A 24438-nucleotide genomic window follows, 5' to 3' on the forward strand; every position below is an offset into this window, starting at 1 on the left:
TAAAACTATTTAATTAAAAAATAAGATAAATCGCAGTGCTATGAAATTGCATATCTGTTCATTTTCTGGTTTATTTTAGTAGAATAGTTATGAATTGTCTGAACTTATCAAGCGGAAATATTCTTTTTTTATAAAAAATGTTTTTTCGAGGTTTTTGATCTTCATAATGGAAAATATTACAAGTCAAGAAAGGTGAGCAACGGTATCTCTCCCGTTATAAACAGTATGCACTTTTACATTTAAAAATTAGTTAAAAAATTAATTAATAGATGTTTGCAATGGAAGAACTGATGTTGTTCATCTCATTTGACCTCTAATAGTTCTGTTAAAGGAGCATTCATTTCATTCCTACCAGCCACTGATTCTGGTGAGTGGACAGTCCCTCCGGACTACGCCGTAAGATAGGGCGGAAGGCCCTCTTCAGCCTCCTTTCAGGAATCATAGGACTAGATGGGTGGTGGTTCAGGCGAGAAAGATGAGATGGACGAAATGAAGACAGAAGAGAATGAAAGAATATCTGTGGAATATTACTACTGCCCCAGCATTTGCCTAAGTGATCCAAGGATCACGGAAACCACAGAAAAAACTTGGACCATGTCAGACGGACTCGGAATTGAACCGCCGTCCTCTAGCGATGTGCCCCTTCCAAAGTCTTGGATGCGCGCTGGCAAATGGTCAATTTTTTCGTGCAGTACTCTACGGATTATACGCTCCTCACCGGTTAAGAGAGTTGTCTCCTTCCTTTTCTGGCCTAGTGCTGTTCTTTTTTACTTTGCGCCGGTCAAACTGAAGGTCACATCGCTACAGAAACTAAACGAAATATAACTTCATATCCGGTTATTGAGACCCAAATGATTAATAATAGATAACATTTTCGCTCATTTTTCTGACCCTTCTTATGTATATTGATATTACAATTCATCGTTCTTTTTCTTTTTCTGTTAATAAATATATACAATTTCTAGTTTTTCTCTCTAATAACTAACCAAAATAGAAAGTTGTTTATTACTGCTTAGTACGATGTGTTTGTCATTTGCCTTCGATGTCATTATAAGCCGATTGTACTGTATTTGATAAATTGTTTTTAATATTATAAAAGTTGAAAATTCACAATCAACTCACTACTGTACGCGTGTTAATTTTACTCTTATCCTAATAGCATGCTTTGTCATCAGATGGCGTATGTCCATTTGAGAGATCCCAATAGAAAAAAGTATTTCTACTTGATAAACTCAGAGAATTCACAATTATTCTATAAAATATATGGTTCCGTAGCATTGTGGTCAACCTTAATTTTTAATTGGGGAAAATTCTTCTCATCTTTAATTCTGACTGGCTTTTAATTGTGATTGTTCCTTAATTATCGTTATTACTAATTTACATATTAACCGACTGGTAGGAGTTAGCTTGAATGGTTTATCTTGGGATATTGAATGGTTCTCATTGATCCGGAAAAGTTTTAGTCAAAAGTTGTATGCTTTCGAAGAGGAAATCAGTTGGTGACCTTGAATGTAACCGCGATCTAACATAGTATCTTTCTTAGAGAATGTAGTAATAAAATACGTAAGTGCTTTTTAATAACGTTAACCTAGTTAATAACCAATTAGAACTTAAGATCTTTGTGTATCTGTACACAAACATTAACCCTGTACATTTCCTTTTTATTCTATATCTTCCACAAATGACAATACGAGGGCGGTTCAATAAGTACCCGTGTTTGAAGAAATTGGTGTAGTAATCGTGTGCTGCCATTTATCAAACCACGCCAAAACGAATTTCAGACTGATTGATAGGTTAGTTTGGATTTGGCAGCCATTCGACTGAGACATGTTTCGTTATTTTCGCTAAGATGGAAAAAGAGCAGTATCGTTCGGTAACTCGCTTTTTGTTTTTGGATGGGAAGAAATGCGAGGAGATGAAAACAAAGTTCGATACTGGAGACATTTCGCCATCTACGACCACAGTTAGATATTGCTTCAACGAATTTAAACGTGGGCAAAGATCCGTTTTTGATAGGAGCGACCAGGAAGCCTGGCAAACGTTGTTCCCGAGGAAATCATTTCACGGATTTTTTAGGAAAAGGAACTGGACAATACAACAGTGAGTTATTGGACCGTTTCGACAAAAAATTGAAGGAGACACGGACGCATTTGACGAAAAAGAAGGTGCGTTTTCAACACGATAACGCACCGGCACATTCATCAGGAGTTGTTGCCGCCAAAATGCATGAATTACGTTATGAATTTGCTGCCGCACATCCCGATTTGACTCCCTGTGACTTCATCTTGTTCCCTACCATGAAGAAATGACTAGCGAGAAAGAAATTTAGCTCAAACGAGGAAGTCATCGCCGAGACAGGGGGGATTTTGGAGAGTTCGACAAATCTTATTTTTTGGAGTGGTAAAAAAAATGGCAGGGTCGTTGGGAGAAGTGTATCTTTCTAAAAGGGGACTATGTTGAAAAATAAAATAAAAAACTTTAAAAAAAAGGCGTCTACATTTCTAACACGGGTACTTATTGAACCGCCCTCGTAAGTTGTAAATTATAGTTTTAGTTATATCTATTTAATTTTGGTAGCGAAAATGTTTGTAATATTGTTGAGGTAATAAACATTTTTTTATGGAAACACTTTAGTTTTTACATACATACATGCATGTATCATAATATAGACGGTTAAAGTATCTTCCAATTGAAATAGTGTACATTTAGCATTACCCTCGGTAAGTAATAAATATGAGCCATCCTTTCGTTTGTTTTTAATTCAGGTACGCCATGAGGAGTCACAAAATCAATATGAAACCTCTCTCGGCTGGTGGAAACGGGTGGATTTTCGTAGAGCTGTGTAACTCTAGTAGAAAGGGTTGTATTTAAGAGATTAAACATGTATACGTATACATACGTATGTCCATTTCATTTTGTTAGCTTTAGGTGAAGGGATATTCTGTGGAACAGGAAGAGCGTGTTTTTTGTTTATTGTAAGCCGTGTGTTGAAAGGTAGGTATTACAGAAAACAAAAATTCCACGTTAATGCTTAACATTTCCGGTGAACATAATTAAACAGCGGGCTAGCAATAAGCAAACTAAATCAGGTACAATAAGGAATAATTTTGGTATTACAAGGATTATTAATTATAATAGCGATAATTTTCTCGTAATCGCATCTACAACTACCATTATAACTGAGCTGCTAACTACTGCCTTTTTGCGATAAGACTATCGGAAAACACCGCCAAGTCATAATTAAAATATTGTAGATATACACACTGAAATTTAAAATAACTAAAACTGTAATGTACACCTCTTTGTAAACTTTGGGGGATGTAGGAAATCTAAAGGGTTAAAGTTTATGTAGAATGGGTGGAGAATGAATAATTTGAAGTTTTAATTGGTTATTAACCCAATTAACGTTAATATACATTGTGGTTCTTAGGATTCCGTATCCTAATGACTGAAAAACGGAAAATCGTATTTATCAAATGATAATGATAAAACAGTTATGTAGATTGTACACCTGTGTGTAATACATCTACGTTATATTGCTAGTAGGGATCTGGAGGCCATCGAAAGAAAGAATGTTTATATATTTAGATATTACATCAACTCGGTCTTTAGGAGCTTCTTCGACTTGCTCTTGAATTTCTCGAGACTACCTATGGGTCGAGTTGCCTTCAATAAAAAGAAGTCACTTCTATGCTCGCGAACGGTTAATTTAGGAATTCGAAAAAGGTTGTTAAAGATGTATGTTTTGAGCATGGCGCTGTACGGGTGCGAAACATGGACAGTGGGAGCGGCGGACAAATAAGAAATAGGCGATATAGGTCGGTAGGACACCTTCTCAGGCATGAAGGTCTAGTCAGAGACATATTAGAGGTAAAAACAGGAGTTAGGAGGAGTAGAGGTAGACCTAGATAAGATTACTGGTGACAAACAATTAAGGATGTGGGTTGTTCTGGTTTTAGGGAAATGCGAAGATTAGCTTATGATAGGAATGAGTGGAGGTGCGTGTCCAACCAGTCTTAGGACTGACGACCTGCTGATGAGTTCAAATAAGATCGAAATCGCGATCCACGTCTGTTAATTCTTATTAGAAGGAAGTCTTTTATCGCAGGTAGAGGCGAGGTCAAAAATTGTACGTATTGTTGAATAATATAAAAAACTTCGTTCAGACTGGGTGTCTCATTTAACCATATGGATTTTTTAAAATATTGTTTACGTGCTTATCATTCACATCGTCAATACATCCAGACAAATTTAAATATTTTTTTTTAATGCTTGAAATACTTCAGTAGCAGTAAATGCTCACTAATACATTACGATAATCTGACTCTACTTGGACATTACAACAAGATTGATTTACAAAACATTGGAGATATAGTGCGATATGTATATAAGGTGTTAAAAAAAGTAGCTCTAGAATGATTTTGTGGGGTTACTCGACATAATGAATTTTCGTTGAACAAGTTTTGCTGAAAGCTGTGTGATAACTCAAAACTTTGTTTGTGATAAGTTTGTGAAATGATAAAATTATAAATTAGCGATTTTTGAATTTTTCCTTTGTGATATTAGATCTCTTTTCGTACAAATTTTCAAGAAATTTAGGTTACCGGGAAGTACCCTGTAAGCAGTCTTTGATATTAATGAGAAAATTTATTTTCAATTTTTTACCACTTTAAACCAGCTCAGGTTAATGAAGGAAAATTTGTTGCTGTTATTACACCCTCGCCGGGGTCAGTGTTCGATTCCCGGTGAAGGTGTGACAACAGCAACAAATTTTTGCTCATTAACCTGACGTAGTTTATAGTGGGTAAAAAATTGAAAATGAATTTTCACATTAATGCTTGATATTAACCATGGCAATGACTTACTTTGCCAGTATATATACAAGAGTAGTACTTTGAAAAGCTGTAGCCTTTTGTTGCATCGAAACTTGAATTTTGTTATGAAGTTGCAAACTTTAGCAATTTCAATTCGTAATCTGTAGCCATTTCCAAGAAAAAGGATTTTAATAGGCGAACAGACGAACGAAAAGTGACACTTATCATTATTCTCGAATATAATTCTGAGGAATAAGATATTACTACCTAAAAAGAAAAATGAGAATACATAGTTTCCTGTGCTGCAGTATACGTAGATGCAGCGATTCCTATTCCGCAGGACTACAAGGAACAATAAAATCATCTGATTCTGAAAATTAGAAGATGTCAAGAAGTAAAATCTCATAATGCAAAACTAGTCGGATGCAAATGGGTATTTTGTATCAAGGATGAACCAACAGGTATTTGTGTAGAGGGATTTCTTTAAACAAAAAAGGTTGACTATGATGAGACTTTCTCCCCAACAGTAAGCTACTATTCTATTTAATTGTTATGTTTCATAGGTATTTCTACACCTTCTCTGTTCTGTATAACATTCTCCAGATTCTAAATTTTAAATAGTTCATTCGTTTTTGCATTAGAAAAATATCTTACTCATCGACATCTGATATGTATGCTTGATGATTTGTACTATTAAACCAGCTGTCCCAAATCTTTCTTTAGTTTTATTAATTGTTGGATAATTACAGTTGAATTTTACCTTAATGTCTGAAGCACCCGTAACAAATTACCTCCTTTTGTGGATTGTCAAAATATTCATAATGATTAATGATATCGACATGAATTTACGACATAGCTACTTCTACGTGGTAGACACGCAACTAAACAAAACCATGAACTTTTTGTTCTGTTTGGTTACCTATGTGTTTACCATGTAGAGTAGTTACGTCGTTGATAAAAAGTCAATATCATTAAAGACCTTCCTGCTTCAAGTAGTTCATAAACCGCTGTCTAGAGGCTGCAGATACAGATGGTTTGTTTCTGTTGGAATTGTCTACGGCGTGCTGATGAGACACAATGAGATCAAAATCGCGATCAACTTCTGACATTCGCCATTTAGGTTATGTTGACGACATTGTAATACTTGGAGCCAATTTCAAGGAGGGTATCGTAAATTGCACTTTTACCACTTTACCGTTTCTTCTTGTAATCATGTTCATAGAAACACTAGAGTCTACCAGGCATCATTGTTGCTCACTGAAGCTATGTATTCAGTAGTATAGCTTCAGCTTTCTTAATCATTATTAGTTTTGTATATCTTTTGAGAGATTTCCACCTTGCACCTATATGAGATATGACCGTACTCATTACAATTATATTGCAATTATATCAGCGACATTTATACTGAAATTGTTTAAAGGCTGTATTCCTATGATTTACTGCAAAGGTGTATCATTATTTATTTTGGCATCTTGTAGGATTTCGGCTTTTACAAGATTAGCAACTGTTTTCATAACGGAACTTTCAATTGCAATGCTAGAAGGCATTATTAAAGGAGTGTAATTTAAATGTAAGAAAACGGATAATATGTATTTTCCACAAATTGTAACACATGCAAACATTAGTTCATAGTTTTAAACTTATGTGATTCTTTGTATACGCTTGTAAATGGTATCGGTCGAACCGCCCAGCAAATGTTGGGTTTTGTTTAAACATTTAGAGAAACGTTCCTTTTGTTTCTCTTTGAACTTTTTGAATTATTAGACACAGTTTCAGTGTACTGTTAGTAATGTGCGTCGCAATTCACTTTTAATTTGTCCATTTATTCAACATCGAATATCGTAGTGTACCGAAAGTGCTGAAGTAGGTTTATTAGCTTGATGACACGGCTTAATTATGACATCGACCAGGGGAAGAGGGCTGTACTTGCGATCGATTTGGGTCGTGGAGAACATGTAGGTGTAACGCAAGGTGTAATGTTTATGTTCCCGATAATAACGTCACAACACGTACTTTAATGAGACATTTGCAATTATGTAGCTAGCGCTGACGTTCAGTTATCATTATTAAAAATTTAAACGAATGTTTTAAATCGTTGCAGAAAATCTACACACGATTTTAGTGATTATTCAGATCAAAATGAATATAAAAAACTGCCAAACGAAACCTGCGTAATAAGTATTCCCCAATAATGTACTTTGACATTGAACATACTGCAAAACAAAATTGTCTATTCTGACATCTTCATTGAACCTCATGCTCTCACTGTTGGTAATTTTTTAAAATTTTCTCAGGGATACTTTTGGGAGATTGGTTAGTAGAAGAGCAGTTTTCAAATGTTTCTTCGAAAAACTAAATAAATTTTCACATACTAGCATGTACCTATATATTGATTTTCGACGGGCCGAGAGTATGCTTGCAGAAATGGTAGGCAGTCTTTCTTCTACAGACTATAAAGTTAATAAATAATTCTTAAGTGACACCGTGGAAGAATAAGTGTTCTCGAGTTCTTCAGAAGAATGATAACTGTTCCAGAGAGTTCGATAACAATATAAAAAGGTCGTTGAATGGCAGACAAAATATCAATGAAAGACTACATCATCATCATCATAAAATCGTCAGTCCTAAGACTGCCTGGACACGTACCTCCATTCTTTCCTATCCTGAGCTAATCTTCGCATGTACCTAAAACTAGAACAACCCATATCCTATATATATACATATAAGAAGTAGTTTAAGTGTTTAGTTAAGTATTATAGTGTAGTATTGTCATGTGCTTGTAGGCAACCCACTATACATAGTGCAAAAAAGACCGGACTTTCTAGACGTCATATTCTGGATCGTTCTAGAACGTGGCCAGCTCCCATAAGTAGTTCCCGCGAGGTCATAATGGAGAACTAATAATAATAGTAATAGAGAGGAAGGTCGGAATGTGTTTGATTACGTGACAATATAAATAACTGTAAAATAAATACCCATTACATAATTAAATTAATACTAGAAAATTCGTTACAATATGATAAAAAGTATCATTGTATATATTTCTGAATTCGTGAAACAGTGAAACGATAATTTCAAAGCAAATATTATTTTAACTTCCCATACTAAAGAAAGAACGCAATTACGAAAAGTTGTTTTTAATTTACAGTTCATATTGTATGTTTTTGTTCTTTTTTAGTTTTTTCAGAATAATAGCTCTGAAAGCTTTTTTAATTTCAGTGGGTGTTCAGATACCTTGAGTCCTTCCCCTGAAATACGCTCCTGGGCTCTTCCATATACAAAATGATTTTAAAAGTTTTATATTTTTCCACTCCTACATTCCATTCAATGCGAATTAAATAACTATTGTTGACCTTTAAGTTATTTCTTTCTTTTTTACCCACTTGTGTTTACTGTTAAATCACTGTTGTGTCATTGAATTACTTACGATTTACCTGTTTTTGCGAATTCTGATTAAGGTTCGCAACAATTAGATTTTATTTTCATTCACACAATTCGGATAATATATAAAAATAGCAATCGAATTTTAGTGTAGGATTAGGATGAAGTTCGGTCATACGTAAGACCTGCACCTTGAGAAGGTGGCCCCTTGGAGTGCTAGCGACCTTAAGATCGTTAAGAAAAAACGTACATCTAATGAAGGGATTTTCTCTGTTGTTTCATTTTTACTCTTGTTGACAATGGAAATTTATCAACAAAGGTTCAACATTAGTATTGTCACGCAGTGAAATTTTAATGAAATTTAAAAAACCATTTTAGACTTTAAAATTAATTAAATATTTTATAATTATAACGTTGCTATTCTTTTCAAATTCATAAAACGGATATCGAGTTCATTCACTTGCAAAATAAGCATATTTGGCATTACACAGCAACGAAGCAGCAAGTGGAAACAATTATCTATTTTACAAGTGGAATTTGACGCTAGTTCGATAGCTATGGTCATTAGGAAAATTATTGAACTTCGCGAAGTCATCAATAAGGACTTCGTCGTTTTTTTGTCATTAGATGAGCAAGACCAGAGAAAGTTCTGGAACCAGTGAATGACCCATGTTGAACTGTGGTCAAATAATCACTGGTTCATCAAAAGGTTTAGCGCGTGAACGGGAATCGATAGTCGATTCGCAATCAGTCGATTCCGGAACGCGAAGGGATAAAGTCTACCCTTAAAAAGAATACTAGGTGGCAAATTCTGTGTGTTGGTGACACTACCCCCTGGGTGATGATGGTTGCGACGCTCCTGTCAATGTAAGTAAAGCAGACTTGTTTTTTTTGTGTATTGATCTACATTGAGGGAAAGATCCTTTTTGTAAATGTTTTTATTTCCTTTATCATTTTGCATCTAATAAAGTTGTTATTGTTTTTGAAACTTGCCCTCGCATAATTTTAGTACCTGACCCCCAGTCACGCTTAAATAATTAAATTACATTATAATTAAGATAAATAATTAACAAATTATCGATATAACATAAATGGTCAAGACACCGTCCCAAATTGGGCGTGACAGTATTTATTGGTGGTTAGCAACAATTCAGGAAATTGACTAAATGTTGAAGGTTTCATGAAGAGCACAATCCTTTTCAAGTGGATTAAAAATTTCAGAAACGGCAACGTGAGGTCTTTAGGTGATGCAAAGGCCAGGGCCTCCTGCCTTCTTCTTTGATGTAAATATTGATTATGTGAAGTACATTGTTTTGATGTTTTCTGATGAGTTACATTTGGTAAGATCGTCCATCAGAACAGTGTGTCATTGTAATTGTAATAGATAGCTGTTGGCTTACGATATTGAGCTTGCAAAATAACCATGCAGATCACCGGAAGATGTAAAGGCGATATTTAAAAAGTGAAATGACCTGAAGAGCCTGAGTCAGGGAAGTTTTAATCAATGGAAACGAAAATGGGTCAAGTGCCATTACCACAAATGGAGAGTATTTTAAGGAGGATAAGATTAAATTACTTTTAATTTTACGAAGTGATGCTTTTAAGGTAGATAGGCTGGCGTAAAATCCCATGTATTTTCTTATGAAGGTTCGTTTTCGTCCATTTTGTATTCATTTACCCCCCTAAACTTCTACTCTGACGTCAAGACCGTCATCCATCTTTGACAGCTGTCATAGTCAGCCACGTCTTTGTCCACTCCTCCAGTGGGTGCTACGACTCCCTGATTTTAAGGTGCTCCTCTGCTGCTGGGGCCCGTGATACCTCATCCACAGCCGTCGACTCGTTATCTTGGTGCTCCGTAATTAGGCAGCAGAGGAACACCTCATGATTAGGAAACAACAGAAGAAGGTGCCTCAGGGAGCTGGAACACCCTCTGAAGTAGCAGAGCAAAACTCTGGCTGACGATGGCAGCTGTCAAAGATGGCTGATGATGACAGCTGTCAAAGATGAATGACGATGACAGCTGTCAAAGACGACTGACGGCCGTGACGCAGAATAGGAGTGGAGGGGGTAAAGGAGTAAGAAAAGGACAAAAACGAACCTTCATAAGAAAATACATAGGATTTTGCGCCAGAACGAAGGTAGATTATCTACTTTTTAAATATCCTTTTATGTTATGTGCATTTTAAAGGAATTTTTGTTGAGAATGAAGTTTAGTGAAAAAGCATATTGCAAGTATGCTCATTGGTAAAACTGACCTACATTTAATGTAATAATTGTTAGTAATCTAGGTAAATCAAACGTTTGAGTGGAAAAATTTGTAAATAATTATGCACTTGTGCAATTTTGTTTATAAACAAAAGACTTGTCTATCAAGATTAAATCAGATGAATTAGAGTTTCTAATGATTAATTACGATATGGAGATAACAAAAAAAAAATTACTTATTATGAAAAGTAAAGATTAACAATAAAATCGGCAATATAAGGCATTTAGTCTTCTTATAAGCTTTAGCCACCTTTTCCGTATTTGTTCATTTTTGGAAGATACATAAAAATCTTTTTAACGTTTTTATAAATGTGCCTTTATATTGGTATACAGTACTTATAATGTGTAGAATCTATTTTTAATTAAGAAAATTAACAACATTCATACATATACACGATTTAAGACGCCATGACAGTTTAAGTGTTTTCGAGGTAAATTTAAATCGGTTTTTGAAACCACAAAGTACATTCGGTACTTGTTTCACTTATCGTATTTGCCTGAACTTTTGCGAAGTTACTTCCACTTGTTTAGGCAACTCGATTACTTTTTGCGAGACAAAGTATCTTACTACTGTTTCCAAGGGAACCGTTTCAAAAATACATAGAATAACAGAATTAAAGATTTTAGAATTTAATGCCGTTGGGCACTGGCACAAACAGAAATTACCATTTACAGAACTTATTCGTTGTAGATAGATAAATGTTTAAAATTCGACTGATAGCAAATGTTAAGTCCTTCTGTATGATACCATAAATCTAGCAGAACATGATAATAAAGAACGAATTAAGAAAATATCAGAAGATGCTTTCTAAAGCTTGATTCTCACTATCCGTAAGTTGACGGTCAGCAGCCGCCCGTTAGATGTTCGTCAAAGTATTATTCCCAGCAAAAAGGTGCTTTTATTAAGCAAAAAGGACGACTGTTTACACAATCTATATACATAAAACAGGGTTGGGTTATTTACACCATTTATAACTCAATTTTGATGATCTCCAATTTTTTGGATTCGTCTTGCGAATGTCATTGTTATTCCTGAAAATATGTTAATAATTTTTGATATTGCTAAAATCCCGCCAACCGTTATTGGAAATGTATATTCAATATTGGTGGTGCACTTGTCAGTCCTAAGACTGGTTGGACACGCACCTCCACTTTTTCCTATGCTGTGCTAATCCTCGCATTTCCCTAAAACTAGAACATCCCACATTCTTAACTATTTGTGAACAGTAATCTAATCTAAGTCTACCTTTACTCTTTTTAACTCCTGTTTCTGCTTCTAATATGTCTCTGACTAGTTCTTCATACCTGAGAAGGTGTTCTACCAACCTAACTCGCCGATCTCTTATTGACATCCATAGAGCCCTTTGTTCTCCTACTCTTTCTAATACCTCTTTATTTTTAAACTTCTCTATCCAATGTATTCTCATTATTGACCTGTAACACAGGTCGAACACTTCTAATTTTTTCCGCAGCGCCCACCGTCCATGTTTTGCACGCGTATAACGCCACGCTTCAGATATACACCTTTAACGATCTTTTTAGAATTTCTAAATTAACCGTTTGCGAGCATAGAAGTGACTTCTTTTTATTGAAGGCGATTCGACTCTACGTTATCCTCTGTTTCACATCTCTACTGCTCCTTCCATCCTGAGTTCCTATATACCGAAAATCACTATCACATCTATCACTATCCAATGATATGAAACATTCTTTTACTTCAACAGTGAATTGTTGCTAATAAAGGGTTTACATTTGTTAAAATATAAAAATGAAACTTACAGTTGCGACCCTCTTCTTCTAGTTCTTCTACTCTCGTCATCTGGAGCAATTAGTGTTGGAGGCGATGTGGCATCAGGTGTTGAATTTGGTGGGCTATTATTTTCTGGCGGAGGAACCCTAAAAGATGGTCTTCTACCGCCTGCAGGTGACGTGGTCACCGTACTAAGACCAGGTACAGAGAAAACGTCATATGCTGATGCTCTTCTGGGCATAGGAGCGGGTAATGCTAATCCCGTATCTTCTCCGGAACCACCAACACTTCCTGTTTTTTCTTCACCGTAGCTGTGCTGGCGGGTAACCCTTGAAGCACGACGAGAACGAGTTGCAGGTGCAATTTCACGAGGAGGACTATTTTGTCTGCTAGCTGCTGTACTTCTACCACCTTTAGATTTAGTCCAATCTAGTTCGGAAGGTTTTGCGCCACCTTTTAACTGTAAATAAAAATTATTTTTGCTTCAATTTTTTGGAAGAATAGTACCAGACTACCGTTGTGGTTCTATGGGCCTTTTGTTTGTTTTTTAGGAGGTAAAATTAGTGATTTTTTGTTAAGTATTGTATATATGTAGACAACTTACTGGTTTAGCAATTAGAAATTGTCGAAGCATCTTTGTTTTTTGTATACAAAAATTAAGAAGAACATAAGAATATCTGACTGATTTATTTATATCTACCTGAATTAATATTTATGATATAATTCTAAAACGTCCTGTATTTTACTAGTCAGTATTGTAATCCCCTTTTGTTCACTTTTAAATGTGAAGGGCCAAGATTTAAATCCAAAGGTCAGTTTGGACAGTATCTATATACTAAATTGTCAGTACCTGAATAAATATGGTAAGTATTTAGTATTCCATAGTCAGTGTTTAAATTGAAGCGGTCTATCTGAAGTGAAATCGCCATCCATATTTAGTGGTTTCGAAATATTACTGATAAGACCTTAATCCATAACCCGTATTCCTTTGGTTTACGTGTCTTACGTATGTAAGATGCGCCATGTAGTGAGGTGGAATTGTAAATACTTTAACATTACTAAAGTCTTTTGAAATACTTTAGTTAACAGCAAATGTCTGTAGATGGAGACATATTGCTGTATCTCGACATTATGAAAACGTGCTCATACCAGGTAGGTATACTACATTTACTTTCTGTAGCTATGTGTCCCTTCCAATGTCTTGGATGCGCGCTGGCAAAATCGTAGGTAGGGAGAAAAAAGCTCGTTATACTCTCGACTCTTGTTCATTAAACATACTTTTTCATACAGTACCTGCCAAAAGTTTTGTTCAATCATAAATAGTAGTGCGAGTCGAAAACAAGCGTTGAAGCCTTTAATGTCTTCAAATATAAATAAACATCTCGTTGATATTTTCAGTAGTAAATGGTACATTTGAGAAATGCAATTGTAGTGGATAAAGTGGTCAATTTTTCCGTGCAGTACTGTACGGATTATACGCTCCTCATCGGTTAAGAGTTTGGCCGAGAGTTGTTTGCTTCCTTTTCTGGCCTAGTGCTGTTCTTTTCTACCTTGCGCCATTCAAACTGAAGGTCACATCACTACAGAAAGTAAACGAAGTATATGTTGCTACGTTTCAAACATTGGGCATGCTAGACGTTGTTTCATTTGTCCAGCTATATCACTGATCTATTAAGAACTTAATCCTAATCTAAATGATCTATTTAACGTAACGTAACCTTTGTAATGACTAATTAGCTTATGTTGTTACTGATCACTTTTTTAACAAAATGCTGACCAGAAGGTTATTACTTTATTAATCGAAAATGGAGTTTAATATTGACTATCTGGTTTGTTGCAATTTTAAAAAATTTTTACATCCCTTTTCATAGTTAAAATGTTTTAGTCCCAAAATTTGATTTTAATTATAACTCTGGCATACATATTATTTGATTAGAAAGCAAGTTGGTCGAATTACTATCACAGGTGTTAACTACTAGATACAAATAAAATAGATACAATGCTGCTTCACCTATTGTTTATTTTGATAGTTGATTAGTTATGTGTATTGGTGGGTAAGTAATCCTTGATACATGCGGAATTACGTGCTCAGATTTCTTAACACTTTTCGTATATCCTCTTTTCCAGATAACACAATAGGTTAAATTAGAAGCGGAGTTATTAATAATCCCCAATCACATTTCAAGTCAGGAAGTATTGATAGCTCTATGCATAATTCAGTAACATTAGATTGGTATCCATAACGCATCCAAAGTTGTGTGAGTGAGGTTTTTTGACATCAGCCTATCTTCGCTTTCTCAAAGTTGACCAGGAAAAACTGAGAAGATCGGAAAATAATAAATATATGACCGTTTCAAGGACTTGCAGCTGTAAAAATATGACTTTCTTTATAGGTAGTTGTTGTTGTTTACATCGAGACTGTTGTTTGAATAGTTTTGCGAGGCTATCAAAAATTGACGTTATATCAGAGGTATCATATAATCGATGGCAGACAGTTTTATTAAATGTTGCGGACCTGTAGATCTTAGTTGAACTAATCTGTGACCTAATAATGTAAAAGGGCGTAAGAAAGAATAGTTTTATTAATTAAGTATTTTAGTATGAGGAACAAGAATATATGTATAAATAGAATACAAAGAGAGCTCGCCGAAGTGGCCATCACGACTCGTTACCAACCTATCAATTGCACAAACCCGTTCCGCACGTGTTCTGCTTCAACCCTTTACACTGTTGTCCTTGAAAGTGTATATTCACCCAATACTCGTAGCGAGTTATAAAAATTTAAATTTCATCCTATAATTGGCAAATTTCGTCGTTGTTGTTGGTGTCAGCTTTCGTAGTTTAGTGGTCAGAGAATTAGTGTGTAAAGCCAAAGGTCCCGGGTTCGATTCCTGATGAGGTTGTGACCGCACCAACAATTCTTCCTAAATTAATTTGAGGTAATTTGTAGTGGATAAAAATTAAATGAATTTTCACATTAATTTATAAAGCTGATCTATTTGACGGCAATATTGTTTTTCTGACAGGAATAGTCAACAATAGTCTAACTTCAAAGGGCTGTTATAACAATAGAGAGTACAAGGTAAGGTGATGGAGAGATTGAACTTGCTATAATATAAAGTAGCGACCATGAGCGTGATTGTGTGCGATTGGGCATACGTGTGTGTGAGCGGTTTATCGATTCGCCGACTAGCCGCGGGCGCTTTTCTTCATGTGCGCCGTATCTGTAGACGTGTGTGTCGTACCTGCGTTCCGGGAAAGCAATTAAACCGTTCAGAGAAAACGAGACTTCTCTGGAAGGCTGAAGAACGTTCCCGAAAGGAGGCAAGGGAGTATAAAAAGGAAGAGACGATCGCCGAAGTGGAGTAGAAATAAAATGACCGTTGCAGAGGTGAATCAAGAGATAAATTGGAAGTGATAGAAGTGAAATAAATGAAACAGTAAATAGTAACAGTAGTGTAAATAAATAGAATAATTACCTAAGTTTAGTAATAAGTTAATAGTGTTTTTTAAGTCCTTCAATAATCATTAGTGTAAATAAATAGTTCTCTTCTTAAAAGTTAATTTGTTAAACCCACCAACATTACAATATGTTAGTGGCATACATCACATCCAAAAAAAAACTGACTGTTAGTCGTAACTTTTCTACGAACAACCTTGAAGTATTCTTTCAGAATATGCAGAGCGTTAAAAGCTCTGATTGATAATAATCTCTGGTTTCAAACTTATAAGATCTGACAGAGATTTGAGGATATACAAGTAGATGTTGTTTACATGTGTTTTAAGTTGGCTTTTGATACAATCATAAGCATCTATTAAGGCAATTTGACATGTATGACGTTTATAATTTGGATTTTTCATGGATTGGGTCATTTATTGATTGCAGAGTTTATAATGTTAAGATTGGTTTGGATCATTTGATTACCTTGTTAATTCTATAGTATTTTAAGGCTCTCATGGTCTCTCATTGTTTGTTACCATACCCATTAATGAAATAGTGTTACTGTTAATTCATAAGGCTCTTTTATGGCAGCAATTTAAAAATCTACCTTATAACTAATTTAGTTCATGTCGCTGAAGAAGTACAATACCTACGATTTGGTTAAAGTAAGTGATTTTTGCAATGGTAATGGTTTTAGATTTAGTTTTGATAATTGTTTCGGTAAGTTGAGTATCAAAATGTATAAGTAAGAAAAACCGCTTGTGCTTCCCTGAAGCTGTATTATTATTTTATGGTGTAGTACTTTAATTACCTTTTCGAGTTCTTTTAGAGATGCAGGAGAAACGTCCGAATGTCGTCTTAGTTCTGGGCTCCTAGGTGGAGCCAGGCCACTTCCAAGAGAGCTTACAGCCGAAGTGCCTGCTCCTAATCGTGCTTCTGAATGTCTACGTTGTAATTCTTGAACCGGTACGTCCAAAAGGCTTTCGGTTGAATCTTGAGCTACAGCTATTCTTGATTGTAACTTTCTCCGGCAAACGCTACATTTCCAGTCTTGGGGATCTTCGTCGTCGGCTATTTTACCTTTAATAATAAAAAGAAAATTGTACCTGTACCATTATTAAGTTTATTTTACTTAATATACATTAAATTAGTATTAAAGAACTAGATACTAGTTAAAAAAATTGAATAGCTAACGATTATTATGTATTCTTCGATGGGATGTTAATAGTTACGTATGAATTTGTCACAAGGTGATTGTAATTTTTAAAGTTGGTTAAGTAAAGGACTTGGAGACACTATTCAGAAACTTAACCGGTTTAATCTTGAAATAATAGTATCATTCCTCCTGCATTTATGATCTTGGTTGCAATACACGAAATCATGACAATTCAAGGAGAATATGGTGTTCTGTTAAAAGGCCATTTAGGAAAAAAGTATCGCGAATTTTGAATTTCCGCGGGTTACGCATATTCGATTTTAGATTTTTTTGTGGTCATATGTTGGTACTCATGTCCTCTCACTTACACGAAAGTGTAATTAACAAATGGGAATAACTGCGTGCAACTGATTTTTATTACGCCTATAATACGAAGATATTTACAATTCAAGTTTACATTTTACTCATGACTTTCACTTATACCGATAAGTTTGATCATGAATGTTTAGTTAATTTTTGACAGCTGCTTTCCTTACATATGTTTTGGCTCGTCTTGGATTTGTGTCTATTCCAAAACATGGATCATAGGATCTATATCAAATTTTGTGTCAAAAGCAAAATTAAGTGCGCGGACGCATTGCCAAGGTTGACTGTGGCTTATGGTAAAACTATCTTGGACCGAGGCAACGTTTATCGGTGGTACAAAATGTTCTCTGCGGGTCGAGAACATGTGAACGATGAAGAGCGTGCCGGACGACCGACACGTCAACAACAGACGAAAACATTGATGAAGTGAAGAAAATAGAAAATACTACAAATGGCGTGGTGAGCGCCATCTGTAGTACGATGCTACATTTGAGGATTACATATGCTCCAACAAGGTCCATTTAAAAATATGGATATCTACTTGCTGAAACGAATCCCGGCGTAGCTCACCTCAACTTGAGTGGTCTGTATTCTGTCGAAACTGCCAGACGCGGATCGCGATTTCGATCTTTTTGGATCTCATCAGCGCGTCGCAGGCAGCTCCGACAGAACACAGACCAACCTTTACCTGCTGTCTTAACAGCGCGTTTTAGAAAATACTACAAATGGAGTGGTGAGCGCCATCTGTAGTACGATGTAGTACGATACAGACCACTTCGAATTATTTTGTTCGATTATGGTAACGTGCCTATCACGTTGAGGTGAGCTACGCCGGGATTCGTTTCAGCAAGTAGATATCCGTATTTTTAAATGGACCTTGTTGGAGCATACGTAATCCTAAAATGTAGCATCGTACTACAGATGGCGCTCACCACGCCATTTGTATTATTTTCTAAAACGCGCTGTTAAGACAGCAGGTAAAGGTTGGTCTGTGTTCTGTCGGAGCTGCCTGCGACGCGCTGATGAGATCCAAAAAGATCGAAATCCCGATCCGCGTCTGGCAGTTTCGACAGAATACAGACCACTTCGAATTATTTTGTTTGAAGAAAATGGTATTGGCCAATTGTTGAATCATCGTTAGTTACTAAGGACTTAAACATCTTACTTAAACAGCACCGTATTAACATTGCTAATTAGCTGTTGGACACTGTCCGTGACGACCCAAACTTGCTCTAGAAGGTCATAACTGATTGGAGTAGACCGTTAAATTTCAAACAAAATATCTTGATGAACACACAATCGGTGAATTGAATGAACTACTTTAGAAGTAGTCGCAATACCAAATATACTCATCTAAATTACATCACCGAAACTACACCAACACCAGGAATGCATGAAAGTCAGAGAAGAAAAGGACTTTTTAACTGTTATAGTATAATATTTTTTATTTAACCCATTTTGACGTGACAACGTCTTATAATTCGATAGAGCCGGCTGCACGCACGAAAAAAACGACTAAAATTTGGTGTTACAGGCGAATAATGAGGATACCGTGAATAAAGAAGGTTAGAAATGAAGAGGTATTAGAAAGAGTAAGAGAATAGAAGACTCTATGGAAGTCAATAAGAAATAGGCGAGATAGGTTGGTAGGGCACCTTATCAGGCATGAAGGTCTAGTCAGAGACATATTAGAAGCAGAAACAGGAGTTAAGAGGAGTAGATGTAGACTTAGATTAGATTATTGTTGGCAAATAGTTAAGGATGTGGGTTGTTCTAGTTTTTGGGAAATGCGAAGATTAGATCAGGATAGGAATGATGATGGATGACTTGCCATAAAAAACAAAAAAAAAATGCTACATTTACAATTGTTGCCTATCTACTAATAGTGATGGAGAGGGAAAAACGGACGCGGACGGGCTTTATTTTTGGAACCCTCAGAAATGAACGCTAATGAAAATATTTTCAATTTTTCTTTCCTGACACAACATGAAAAGTGTAGTCGTAGGTACAAGTATCATCCTTTATCAGGATTTATGTAATTATATCATGCGGATTTTCACGAAGTCACTGCAATCAATCATGTTCGCCAGAAATAAAGGCGAGGTCATATAATGGTCGGGAGGACAATGAAATTGGCATTTCGTTGTGCCGAACTAGAACTCATGAAGGTAATTGGATTGGGGCCTTACAACGCCGTGTCACGAATATTGCTTTGTTACTGGAACAACGGACGCCTTCGAAAGGGATTCAGTGTGCTTAAGAATTTTTCATTAATTTACAAAACTACTTACATTTAAATCGCTAGGTAACAAATGAAAAGAAATTAAGACCCAGGTAGCAAGGCTAAGTTTAAATTACGTTCTTTAATGGCTATTTTCGGTCATCAGAGACAATTTTCCAACAATAGGATGTTAGGAATGACGTCAATAGTGTGACTTCTATACGACGTTTTAGTTCTTACTTTTTACTTTTCCTTTCTTACCCTTTACTTTTCATATTTTTTTAAAGAAAACCTTTTCAAAATCAGTGTCTTATATTTAATGTTTTACGAAACTATGTCGATATGAGTGGTGTTGTCGAGCCGGAACGCTCCGGAACGTCGTTCCGGTACTTCCTTTTTGGACAGGAACGCGTTCCGGAACTAAAGATGATTTCTGATAACGAGAATTGGCTGACGTATTGAAAAAAAAATTAAAAAGAATTGCTGATTTTTTTTTTTAATTTTTGACGAATTTTTATATGTATTATTATAAACAAGGGTTTGAACCGAACCCGAACCGGAACAAAAACCGGAACGAACCGGCTTGTTTTTCCGAACCGTGAACCGGAGTCCGGAACGTTTTTTTTCTGCTGAACCGGAACTCGAACCGAACCGAAACAAATACGTGAACCGGTTTTTGAACCGGTTCAACGGGAATTAAACTTTATTTATAATAAACATTAGAAGAAAAAAATATGAAATTTTAAAAAAGTAAAGATTAATTTTAATACAAGCGGCCCACGGACCGTACTTTACTCATCCCTGGCATAGTTTATTGCCATACCCAAATGGGCCTGCGGCTAATGCTAAGAATATATATACATATACACAAAATGGGTTTCGTAATGATTTTCGTTTCCTTTCCTTTTTATGCTATATACAGGGCCGATCCTGGCGACGGGCGAAAATTGGGGGAAATCCCCCCCCGTCGTCGTCAAATTTGGGACATGATACCGCACAGAGCGGCCGCCTACCCAGGATCGGCCCTATCTATATAATTATATATACGCGTTCCGGTAAAAATAAAATTAGCACAACACCACTGGTCGATATATATATATATTACTTTAACCTGTTTGCGCGATAGAATCAAGTGATTTGCCTAACGGTTCAACTGTTATAGACTAGGTTTTGCTTCTATTAAATTAAAATGGCCGTCGTAAAATTCAAGATGGCGGTAGAGGCGAGAAAAAGGTTTGTGTACCTACCATACTGTACGGCAGAACAGTGAACAGGGTTTTCAAAATCAAGATGATGCTTCTTACACTATTTTGTAATACTCATAATCTCCGATTCAAACTTACGCAACCTATGTTGTTACGATCACTACGTATTTTTTAGTTGGGAACTTAAATAAACCGCAGTACATAGAAATACAAAAAAAAAAATGTAGACATCAAAATAGTACCTATTTATAAAAAGGAACTAACAACATATTTATAAAACATTAACTAAAATGTCGTAAACAAAATTTTAAATTAAAAAAATCAAAAATTCCGATTTTTAATAAGCTTTTTCACTCATATCTTGCTTCCAACTTTTTAGGTCACTTTACTTATGTGCTGTCGGGCTTTTTGATCTTTCCAATTTAAATTTTTATTGGAGTTTTGATTTAATATACGTACACATTCTACGAATTTATTTGTGTATTAGTTGTTTATAAGAAAGGTTGTTTATAGTGCAATCTTGATGAAATATATTAAATAACAACAAACTACATGGATATTAAAAGTTTTAATGTTCAAATATTTAATAGTAGACTCTTATATGTTTTAACTGATAGGTCATTATTAAAGAAAAAATGAAAGAAATAAAAATTTCAACATTTGGGTATACGAGGTTTGTTCAAAAAGTATCCGCGGGTTGCGTATATTCCATTTTCGATTTTTTTGTGGGGTTATGTTGATACTTATGGCCCTCACTCATACCGACAAGTTCGGTCATGTTGAATGTTCAGTTAATTTTTGACATTTGCTTTGCTTGCATGTGTATTGGCTCGTCTTCGATTTTTGCCTGTTCCAAAAAATGGATCAAAGAATTTGTATCAAATATTGTGTGAGAAACAAAATTAAGTGCGTGGACGCATTCCAAATATTGACTGTGACATATGGTGAAACTACCTTGGATCGAAACAACGTTTAACGGTGGTACAAAATGTTCTCAGAGGGTCGAGAAGGTGGGAACGACGAAGAGCGTACCGGACGACCGAGCACGTCAACAACTGATGAAGTGAAGAAAATAGTATTGTCCAATCTTCGAATCACCGTTAGAGAAGTTGCTGAGGACTTAAACACATCGATTGACTCCTGCCATTCGATTTTTACCAATAATTTGGACATGAGACCGAGTCACCGTGAAATTCGTACCAAAATTGCTCAATTCGACCAAAAACAGCATCCCATTAACATTGCTAAGGAGCTGTTGGCATCGAAGGAGCTTAACAAGATCACAAAAAATTATTTTTTGAAGTGCTTCGAGGATTGGAAAAAATGTACTTTTTGAATGTGATGTCAACATAATTAGGAAGAACATTAAGTTAAACTTAAAGTAATTTCAACAGCAACGATACATATCAGTTTCATTGTTCTCTAAATTTCCTTGTTTGAAGCTGTTTAGGCCCTTTTTAATTTTTAGAGAATACGAATTTATAAATACTTGAAGTTGTATGAGTATTACCTACCCCGCCTTTGTTCTTATAGAAAGATTGTGTAATATTTCTTTTAAAAAGAAGTGTGCTGTGAACGAGTATTTTACAACTAAATATAAAAGAGAATTTAGCATAATTATCATCGTTAGTCCTGAGACTGGTTGGACACTCTACTCATATCCTGATTTAATCATCGAATTTCCTTAAAACTAGAACAAGCCACACCTTTAACTACTTCATCATAATCATCATCATCATAAGGTCGTCAGTCTTAAGACTGGTTGGACACGCTTCTCCACTTTTTCCTATCCTGATTTAATCTTCGCATTTCCTTAAAACTAGAGCATCCCACATCCTTAACTGTTTGTGAACAGTAATATAATCTAGGTCCACCTCTACTCCTCTTAATTCCTGTTTTTGTCTCTAATACGTCTCTCACTAGACCTTCATGCCTGAAAAGGTGTCCTACCAACCTATTTCGCCTATTTCTTATTGACTTTCATCGAGTCTTCTGTTCTCCTATTCCTTCTAATACCTCTTCATTTCTAACCTTCTCTATCCACGGTCAAATTCTCTAATTTCCCTACTTGCCTCATGTTTCTAACATTTCACGCTCTGACTCGTGAAACATTGCACCTTTCCCTATTGTACTTATTGATGACATTCTCCAAGGCAGTTCTCACCCGGACATCCGAATGAAGGACTAGTTTACGTCCGGAGTCCTTTATCGCAGTGGACGTCATCATTTGAGTTTGGTGTGTTTTTTTTTGGCATATCACAATGTGGTAGTTTCCCGTTGCTTTCTAAATCGCAGTACTGTGCATCAGAGTGCCATACTGATCCTGGTGAGTACTGAAGGAGCTGCTACCCTCTTTCAGAGACTTGTCTTAGTCTGGTTTCTTTTTAAGAACCCCCCACCCCCACCCCATTATGATTGAACCTATGGTAAGGCTCCCTATTTGGGAACAGTAATTTAATCTAGGTCTGCTTCTAATCCTCTTAACTCATGTTTTTGCATGTAATATGCAACTAACTGGACCTTTATGCTTGAGAACGTGCCTTACCAACTTATCTCGCCTATTCTATCCTACTCTTTCTAATACCCCCTCAATTCTTACCTTCTCTGTCCACTGTGTCCTCATCATTCTATTGCAACACCACATTTCGAACACTTGTAACCATTTCTTTTTCGCCGCGCGTACCGTCCACGTTTCGCATTCATATAACCGTTTGAGAGCATAGAAATAACCTCTTTTTGTTAACAGCGATTGGATTCTACGTTATCTGTTGTTTTACAGATCTACCCCCTCTTCAATCCTGAATTATCTGGCTTCCTAGATAACGAAAATCAGCGATTTTTTTTTAATTTTTAGTCTCCCATTTTTATATTAGTTCTTTCGCTACTTTTCTCTCCCTTGGATGACAAAATTTTTATTTTATTTTTATTTATTTCCATACCGTACAGTTTTTGTCAATACAGTTTGCATTCCATTTAAGGATATATCTAACACCTCCTTACTAAAAATGCACTGTTACATCATCTGTAAATCTAAGCATCCCTAAAGTTGTCCTGCCTGCCTTCAATGATGTTTATCGCGTCTTTAATGTATAGATCACTGGGGTCGCAACAGTCACTAAGCATATTGCTTCGCTGCAGCATATGTTGGAGTGAAGCTTTTTTAATCCTAATCTGTGCCTAATTTTACGTTTTTTGTTTTAAGATTTCGCTTTAACATTAGCTTTTTTATACAAGATGAAAATTTTTTATAACATTTACCTAAATAAGTTATTATCTGGTTTTTAATTACAAAATACAATTGTAAAAAATCAATTTAATTAGACTTAACTAATTGGATAGATTACAGAATATTCAGTAAATGAGCAAAAAGCGCGTGCTTCTTGTATAATATGGGATTTCCCATAAACAAACATTAATACTAATAACTTCCCTACGATCTTCTTTTTATCGCGGAGATACTTTTAGAAAAAACAAAATGAGAAAACGGTCAAGAAACGACCAAGTTATCGAAGCCTCGCTCCAAAAAAGTGACAGTGTGTATCCTTGTCTGACTCCCTTACTTACAACCGAGTGGCATGGCCTAGACTTTAGACCATTGCTTAGTATTCGGGAGGACGCCGGTTCAATTCCGGGCCCGTCTGCCTTGGTCCAAGTTTTTCTGAGGTTTCCTTGGATCACCTAGGCAAATCCTGGGGTAGTAATATTCCACAGATAATCTTTCATTCTCTTCTGTCTTCATTTCGTCCGTCTCATCTTTCTCACCCGAACCACCACCCACTCATTCCCACGATTCCTGAAAGCAGGCTGAAGAGGGCCTTCCGCCCTACCTTCCGGC

The 24438-nt window shown here is 35.8% G+C and overlaps 1 protein-coding gene across 1 annotated transcript in view; it reads right to left on the reverse strand.

Moving 5' to 3' along the window:
* Positions 1 to 24438, reverse strand: part of LOC108745154 (regulating synaptic membrane exocytosis protein 2) — a 100508-nt gene that overhangs the window by 69833 nt on the left and 6237 nt on the right. Inside the window, exons 2-3 of the mRNA XM_025980906.1 lie at positions 16467 to 16735; positions 12243 to 12673 (exon numbers count right to left, since the gene is read on the reverse strand). Coding sequence (XP_025836691.1) covers positions 12243 to 12673; positions 16467 to 16735 — 700 coding nt within the window. The remainder of the gene's footprint in view (positions 1 to 12242; positions 12674 to 16466; positions 16736 to 24438) is intronic.

Source organism: Agrilus planipennis, unplaced genomic scaffold (assembly GCF_000699045.2).
Source record: "Agrilus planipennis isolate EAB-ADULT unplaced genomic scaffold, Apla_2.0 scaffold4, whole genome shotgun sequence".
Classification (NCBI taxonomy): domain Eukaryota; kingdom Metazoa; phylum Arthropoda; class Insecta; order Coleoptera; family Buprestidae; genus Agrilus; species Agrilus planipennis.